At 37.9% G+C, this 9,110-nt stretch overlaps 1 protein-coding gene across 4 annotated transcripts in view; it reads right to left on the bottom strand.

Moving 5' to 3' along the window:
- Positions 1-1,173: 1,173 nt before the first annotated feature.
- The window catches only part of LOC134527958 (rhophilin-2), a 626,490-nt gene continuing 618,553 nt past the window's right edge, over positions 1,174-9,110 (bottom strand). For all 4 annotated transcript variants that reach the window (XM_063361051.1, XM_063361053.1, XM_063361052.1 and 1 more), the window contains one exon: positions 1,174-2,687. In XM_063361051.1, the coding sequence (XP_063217121.1) occupies positions 2,502-2,687 (186 nt within the window). In that variant the 3' untranslated portion in view covers positions 1,174-2,501. The remainder of the gene's footprint in view (positions 2,688-9,110) is intronic.

Raw genomic sequence — 9,110 nt, 5'->3', positions numbered from 1 at the left:
CAACAAAGGTGATGTAGAGCCAATCTGACAAGCACCATGGTGGCTGCCTCTAGCAAACCAGGAAGAAGCAGAGAAGTTGATCGTGGGTATGATTGAGGTTGGTGTAATAGAACCATCAGCGAGTCCTTGGGTTTTCCTAGTTGTTTTAGTGGCGAAGGATGGCCAAATGAAATTTTGTGTGGACTACCGGAAGCTGAATGTCATCACCAAAACGGACACATTTAATTTTAATATTTTAAACTAAAGAGGGTACTTTACGTCAGTATACTGTCCCATTATAAGTTTAAAATGCATTAACCTATAGAATATTTTTCTTGAAACTTTATGTAATTAATATTTTCTCATAAATAATATAAGGTCAATGAAATAACAAGCATAATGGGAAATTTATGTAATACTTTTTGTAGTGCATATTTAATATATTTTATCTTTATAATTTAAAATTATTATTTATAGTGGAAGGCTCATTGCATGAAGTAACAATAAATTTGTAGTTGATACTTTCAACAAAACCAGTGGATAGTTTTGCTTGGGTGTAGAATGAGTCTCATGATGACATAAAAAGAATTTTTTTTTTCAGAAATAAACTAGCAATGCCATGATGAATAACTTTGAGTATCAACTTATTACATAAGATTTAAAAAAAGTTTGGTTTGAATTTTTGTATCTATTTTTTATACCAATTTATATATCTATTTTTGAATTTTTTTTAAAAGGATCTAATGCATTGAGTCAATGAAAACTTTGTCAATTAATAAATAAAAAGCATTTTTCTTATAATTCAAACAATTAAGATGGGAAAATTAATGTTATTATATAAAATTATCTTGTATTTAGTTAGTCTGGACACTTGATAAATTTCGCTGACTTTCCTTTTGATATTTCATTATATTTATGAAAGTTGGTCAAATATAACGTTTTAAAATAGTTATCTGAAAAAATTGTGTCCTAAACTGTTGCAGTTGTAAGACAGGATATTAATAATTTAAGTTTTATAGGTTTTCTGGCAGTAAATACTGGCAGAAGCCAATTAAAAATTGTTCATATTGTCTGTATTACACCAGAAGTAATATATACCTTAAAAATTACAGGAAATTTTCAAACCCTTTTTTATCAAGGAATTTAAAAAATTAGCAAATACAATGGAATCTAGAGAATGTGAATATCAAAAAATTTTTAGAGTCTTTCCATGTTTATTGTTTCAAACTGCCCCTGCAGAAGTTTTTACAATGCAATGTATTTACACTTTTCTCAAAAATAATACTTACATATTTATAAACTGTTTATGTAAACATAAAGAACAAATAATTATTACACTCTCTGTTACACGAGAATTACAAATCTAGATTTATTCTATAATGTAACTTTAAAAAAAAATTATTGCTTATTGGCTTTCGTACTACATAATTGTTAATTTCCAATTTACTTATTTCAAGACTAAAGATCAATCTTATTCCTAGTTCAGATAGTATAAAGTCCTAATCAAAATGTTCACTTTATTAGCACATTTATTCCCTGTTTTATTCAATTAAATTGTTGCACTTTGTAAAAATATATACATAAACTATGTGTTTTTATTTGTATCAGTCTTTGGTATCTCGAAGATAGTTTTCTTAATTGAAACAAATAACAGAAAGGAAAAAAAGTAAATGAACTATTGTCATAGATTTTAAATAACAATACTATTTTCCTATTTAAAAAAAAAACTTTTAAAAATAATAACAAAAGTAATATTTTGCTGCATTGAATATTAATTGAGTTATTTTCAAATTTATAAAATGCAGTAATAATAAATTAATAATTCAGAATTCATCAAATAAATTTTTTCTTACAAAAAGAATATATAGAAACAGCACTGTGTGTGTGTTACAGAAATAAACTCTCGTAATATTTACCGTGAATTGTCTTGCATAAATTGCTCTTAAAATTTACAGTTGTTAAGAACTACAATTATATAATATATATACATATAACACAATTACTTTTCTATCATTAAGGGCTCACAAACTAATTTACGGGTAACTTTAAACAGCACATGGTGTACCACAGTCTTGACATGTCCCCAGAAAAATACATTGCAACATTCACAAGTCCACATAGCCTCTTTTATGTTTGAAAACTTTTTTTTTGAACTTGCAGAAAATGTAGTTCATTACACGTTGCACAACTGCTCCAGGTGGCTAAAACAGGGCCAATGAAAGAAAGGGTGTGGGGCAAGCAGGTTCGTCACAACTGGAAACAGCCCCTCTTGAGTACTATGCTAAATGAGGGTGGCACTATACGTCATGTTTTATGTTCCTTTGCGACAGTCGGTAATGACTTCATAAATACAGTAAACACCACGATGAACTGTGTTCGGTGTTCTAGATGCGATCGCATGTTTTACGAAGACAAGTACGGAACCAAGGAGGTAGGGATGCCACGGACCAGCACACAAACGTGATGACTAACTTGACCGGCAAGTGAGGGGAGGGGGGAGCGTTGTCTGCACGCTCCGCCCATCACCGGAGGATGACGCTGTGGTCCGGCCCGTGCTCCTTGTGGTGGGCGGACTTCCTGAAGGGGTTCCACGTCAGCTTCTTGTGGCTGTTGCCGGTGAGGCTGCCGGCCGGGCTGGGCTGGCCGCTGGACACCCCTGAGCTGGAGCTGCTCGTGGACACCGACCCCTTTGGCCCGCCCTTCGGCTGCTGCAGGGGAAGCAACACACGCTCCTTCAGCACCTTCCGCCGACTACAAACCTGCATCCCTTGTCTAGTGACATCATGAAAAAAAAAATTCTTTTATGTTTTTATACAAAAATGCAGTTCCTGGAGATGGTGAAGCAAACTATCTATGCCAAAATCAAACACATTTAGTTTTCTTGTTCACGTCTTAATTTCAGTAAAAACATTTTGAAGTTATACTTCTTTAGGCGCATTACGAAAATATGATGAGAATAAATTTTTACAATGCGCATGCAGCATGCAACAAAAATTGATAGGGTGAAAAAAAGCTACATACAATTAAATATTATATACATATATGTGCTTTCGAATAATATACTTTAGTGACTAATATTGAATACAGGTCCATTTCATTAAAAAACAATTAATTTATTGTGAATATTAGTGATATCAATTGTATTTACAAACTTTTTCAACTCTTATTTTTTACCCACAATGGAACGGAGAAGTTATATGCGTTTAGGGTGAGAGGTTGTTTGTTTGTTTGTTTGTTTGTTTGTGTGTGTGTGCAAAAAACATATGTTCCCATTTATCTCCAAAACGGTTTGACCGAAATAGATACAGTTTTCTGTAAAAGGTAAGTGATTCATCGACGATTGTTCTTGATAGGTTTTACGGGGTTAACTCGCCAAAGGGCGCTTTAATAAATATTTTTTAAACTTAACTAAGTAATCAAATCTTGAAAGTCGATTTCAACCTACTTCTAATTTTCATATTTATTTGAAACTTAGCAAGTATATGTAATCCAGTTGACAATACAATCATTCAATGACTATGAACAGAGGATTGAAGAGGGGTGGGGTTAAAGGCATATGAACAAAAAACCACTACTTTCATGCTATGAGCAATAACAATGCTTTTTGTATATCCATGAATCCAGGGCACAGTGGGAAATTTGCCAGAGGTTGACTGCCCCCATCAATTTGGGGGGAAGGGGGAAAAGCCCAAAAATTTTGAAAATTTTAAAAATTGATTCTCTTTCAATTTGATGTGTTTCCAAGCCATTCGTGGTCATCAGACCCGACCCCCCCCCCCTCCCCCTAGGGGAGAGGTTATTTGCTCCCGATGTTTTGAAAGTTGGGATGATTAAATTATGTTAATATATATTTGAAACTTTGCAAGTATGTGTAATCCGGAAGACTATACAACAATTTTATTACTATAACCCGAAAAGAGAAGAGGGAAGGGGCATAGGTGTGAAAAACCACTACTTTCCTGCTATGGGCAATAACCTTGCTTTTTATATATCCATGAGTCAGGGGCATAGTGGGAAATTTGTTGTATATTCATGAGTCAGGGCCATGGTGGGAAATTTGACCGAAGTCAACTGCCCCTATCTATTGCAAAGGAGGAGGGTGGTGGGGGGGTTCTAAGCCAAAAAGTTTCGAAAATTTAAAAATTAATTCTCTTTCAATTTGGATTGTTTTTAAGAATGAGTTATTTGAGTAATGTAGTAATACAATGATAATTTTTTAACAAAATGTGTTTTCTCCTGTATTGGTTCGGAATTGGTGAATCGGTAACAGTTGTATCGACATATCAGCATATTGGCAAAATTTTGTGAATCGGTACAGCTCTATTATTAATTGTTATTACGTACTTCCAACAATTATTTATTCTTACAAAAAAATATAAAACAGTTGCAGTTTGCGATATCTAAAATGATATCACAATTTTAAACATCACTCTCAACAAAATGGTGTCAGCCTCACGGGGGTTACAGAAGGACAGATAAATAGAGAGATATTTAGACACTAACCTATGAATACGATAAAATGTTTAAAATAAAAAACATAATTAAAAATTTTGAAAAACACCCATGAAGAATGTAAACGTTTTAATGGAAAAAGAATTAAACAAAATTTTGAAAAAACCCAGACTAAAAGGAAGTAAGTAACAGAAGATAAATTAAAAAGCAATTTAAAACAGTTTAATTTTTGGCAAAGTCTGTCATATAAACAACTAATTATGACTTTTCTTAGTGCTTCCTCCCTTTATGCACCTATTTGTTTTTAGTAGGGATGGACATATTAATAATATTAAATATAGGTACTGCACATATTCACCTACCTATTAGAATAATGACAAACCCAAGAAAATCCGTCAGGGCTGCCATAATCGTTGACGGCAGGCATCTCTCCCCGCAGTGATATTATTTTGTCAACGTCAATTTTGAGCCTGATCAATGAACCTATTATACAAGTTGTTACAGTTATAGAAAGCAATACTAACAATATACAGCTGCATAATTTGATGGTAATGTGCAGAGTGTAGTAAAATCAGAATGGTAATATTTTTATAAATATAGCAATATTGTTTTCAGGCATGAGAAACTGTCTGATATTCACAAGGAAAATCTTACGAAATGCAGGCTGTCACATATATATCCAGCAAGTAGGCTTCATTATGTACAAGTCAGTTACAGTATGTTCCGTATCTTCGTGTAAATGTTTAATGAGATTATAGTTAATCTGTAATACAAGTTTGTATGAGTGTGTTGTACATAAATGGGTGTATGTGTGTGCATATATGCATGTACAAACTATAGCTGTGCTATACTTTTCTGCTTATTAGATGATTAGTTAAAATACTGATAATATTTTGGCTGGATGTGCCGATTTTTGCCGCTGCAAAACATTTATAACAAAAAATATGATAGCCCCAACAGATTTCCTTGGGTTTGTTCATAATATTAATACATATGTGAATATGTGCAGTACCTATATTTCATATTATTAACGTGTCTTTCTCTATGAAAAACCAATAGGTAAATAAAGAGAGGAAGCACTAAGAAAAGTAATAATTAGTTGTTTATATGACAGACTCTGCGACAAATTAACCCGTTTTAAAAGGCTTTTTATATATATCTTCCGTTACTTACTTTTAGTCGGCGTTTTTCCAAAAAATTATTTAATTCTTTTTCCATTAGAGGAACTTCGGGTATTGTGGACCCATCGGTTAAAGTGGACCCACGCTGTCAAACTTAGTGTATGTGCTGCAACCTAGGAAGAATCACAAGAACTAATCTGCCACAGAAGCTCAGTTACTTAGACTGTTGAAAGCGTGCGTGCATATCGATCTCCGCAGGTTACGTTACGGTGACGAAAAACCAAGATATAAAAGTTTTTGCAGGTATGTATGTCTGTGTAACGTGTTGAAATAATTAAGGTAAATAAATTATGTATAATATTTGAAAGTAACGATAAAGGAGTCCGTGTTAATGGTAGGTGTTGGAAATGGTCAGCACGTAAGTAGTTTCGATAACAATTCCATTCGAATAACAATGGCGTAGGTCGGCTAAAGTGGACCTACGAGGTGCGGGTAAAGTGGTACCGGTCCACTTTACCCGCCATACTTTACGTAACATACAGGTTTTTTTAAAGTTAATTTTTACTTTAGGTAGGATTCACGATACATCAAATTTTGCTTAGAGTAGCGACGGAAGTTAGTAAAAGCCAATCAGTGAGAAGCTTTTATTTAAATGCTACTCGCTGATTGGTTAATTTAAATTTCAACGCAACGCTGTGAAAATTCGCTGTATCGTGAATACCACTTTACTCATTTTTTTATAATGTATATAGAAAAGTTTTTTGGTTTGTTGCAGATGTCAACACAGACAGAAAAAGTGGGTGTGTCAAGAAAGAGATTGAAAACATGGAGTCAACAGTCCATGATTGCTGCTGTTCATGCTGTTCGTAAAAAAGATATGGGCTTGAATAAAGCGCAAAAAATGTTCAATGTGCCTAAAACATCTCTAAGAAGATATGTCAATATGATTGACAAATCTCCTGATGAATCTGTTGAGTTTACTGTTACACATTTTATTCCTTATTGTAGGTATTTATTTGCCAGTTTACAACACAACACGATACATAACGAACGCCATCATGCATCCTCACTCAACTGTCTTCCACACAACAAGCACACCAACTCCGCCTCCTAAACAGTGGTGCCAACACACCACATTTGTCACCAGTCCACAATTACCCTACATACACAACACCCCTCCCCTTTTACATGACACAGTCCTTCATCCAGCCTGGCTTAACAGATTCTCTGGCCGGTCTGGTCCGTTTTGGTGTACGAGCTTCGCTTGTTTCCCTTGCAGCTAGTGGAGACTGGAAGGTGCTTTGTTGTTCTGCAGCCATGGGTACTCTTGGCGAAAACCCTTTGAAGTCTGCTTCTTCACCTGGAGACGGTGGTGGTAGGTCCTGACTTGCTCTCTCCTCCGCTCCCTGGCCTTGTACGGCCTGGTCCTTTTCTTCCTCTACTGCCATTGGTGACCTTACTTCACTGCCTGCATATGGGGTCATTTCTATGGCTTCTTCCGGAGGGTGGGCATGTCTGGACCGTAACTGGTCAATGTGCCGCCTCATCAACACCCCATCATTGGTGATTACCTTGTATGATAATGGACCGGTTACTTCAATGATTCTAGCAGGCAACCATTTCTGCCCACGCCCCATGTTTCTGACGTACACCAGGTCCTGTGGCCTGAACTTCCTTGGTGGAGATGTAGTCATGCTGTCTTCTTGTCTTTGCTTCATGTCCTCTGCCAGATCTGGGTGCACTTTATCCAAGCATGTTCTTAGCCGACGCCCCATCAGCAGTTCCGCTGGACTTGTCCCTGTAACTGCTGTAGGTGTTACATGTTGTGTTATCAGCATCCGAGCTAAACGCTGTGAAAGGTCACTGCCGCTCATCCGCTTCAACATCTCTTTTGCCGACTGTACCATCCTTTCTGCTTGTCCGTTGGATGATGGATGGTACGGGGCAACTTTAATAAGCCTGATCCCATTGTTATCTGCAAAGGTAGTGAATGCCGCCGAACTGAATGCTGTTCCATTGTCACTCACAATCGTGTCTGGAATTCCATGGGTAGCCATCAAAGACCTCATTGCTGTGATAACGCTTCTAGCATCTGTGGATGGCACTGGAAGCACCTCTAGCCATTTAGAATACGAGTCAACGACGACCAGAAACACCTGCCCCTGAACAGGGCCAGCAAAATCTACATGTAGGCGTGACCATGGTTGCCTGGTCCATTCCCAGGGGTGGTTTGGGGCCCTTGGTGGCGCATGGCGCGTGGACTGACAAACCTCGCATTGCTGTACCATTTCTTCGATTTCCTTGTCCAGTCCTGGCCACCACACATAACTGCGAGCCAATGCCTTTGTTCTTACTACTCCCTGGTGACAAGCATGTAAAGTTCGCAGAAGGGGATTTCGGCCCTCACTTGGGATGACTACCCTCGATCCCCACAGCAAACATCCACGGTGCAGTGATAGCTCATGCTGCCGCCTCACATATGGCTGGAATTCTTCCCCTAACTTGTCACTTGGCCAACGAGTTCCCACCCACGAACAAACTCTAGATAGAATGGGATCTTTCCTAGTCATACCTGCAATGTGATGTGCCCTGAGGGGGGGAGTGTCTAACACTTCCAGAAGCAGCACTTCCATGGGTGCTGGTACCTCCATCTCTGGGGTTGCTCTTGGTAGCCGACTGAGGCCATCCGCATTCGCAATACTAGATCCTGGCTTGTACACCAACACAAAATCGTACCCACTTAGTATTACACTCCAGCGAAGCATTCGGGGCGAGATTATGTTTGGTGTGACTTTATCGGTCGTGAACAGTCCTAATAATGGTTTGTGATCAGTGCGTATTTCAAACTGCCGACCATAAACATAATTATGGAACTTCTTGACCCCCGCTATAATGCTTAAAGCCTCCTTGTCAATTTGGGCATACTTCCGCTCTGTTGACGTCATGGTTCGTGAATAATAGCAAATTGGCACTTCTTCCCCCTGATTATTCGGTTGGCTAAGAACAGCTCCAATTCCATACTGAGATGCATCACACGTTAATATAAGTGGCTTTTGTGGGTCGTAGTGAGCTAGTAAAGAGTTTGAGGTTAACAGAGCCTTTGTAGCCGCAAAAGCTGCATCCTGCACCGTGGTCCATTCCCAGCGAGCGTCTTTCTTCAAAAGCTGATGCAAAGGTTCTGCTACACTAGCCTTATCCAACAGAAATGCATGGTAAAAATTAAGAAGACCTAGATATGCCTGTAATTCATCTCTGTTTGCTGGTGTTGGTGCATCGTGAATGGACTGCACCTTGTCGGGGGTGGGCCGTAACCCATGTTGATCCACCACATAGCCTAGAAATGTAACTTCTGAAGCCCCCAGCACACATTTCTCTGCCTTGACATGTATACCAGCATCTCTGAAACGCTGTAGTACCTGTCGCACATTGATGAGCAACTCTTCCATGGATGTGCCCTTCACTAGTACATCATCAAAGTACGGCACGACGTTCTCTAGCCCCGCCAGTAGGTCTTCCATGAATCGTTGAAACTTCCCTGGTGCTACTCGCACCCCAAAT

This window comes from Bacillus rossius, chromosome 1 (assembly GCF_032445375.1).
Source record: "Bacillus rossius redtenbacheri isolate Brsri chromosome 1, Brsri_v3, whole genome shotgun sequence".
Lineage (NCBI taxonomy): Eukaryota > Metazoa > Arthropoda > Insecta > Phasmatodea > Bacillidae > Bacillus > Bacillus rossius.
Note: the sequence above shows the minus strand (reverse complement) of the source record. Positions and strands in the feature narration are given on the sequence as shown.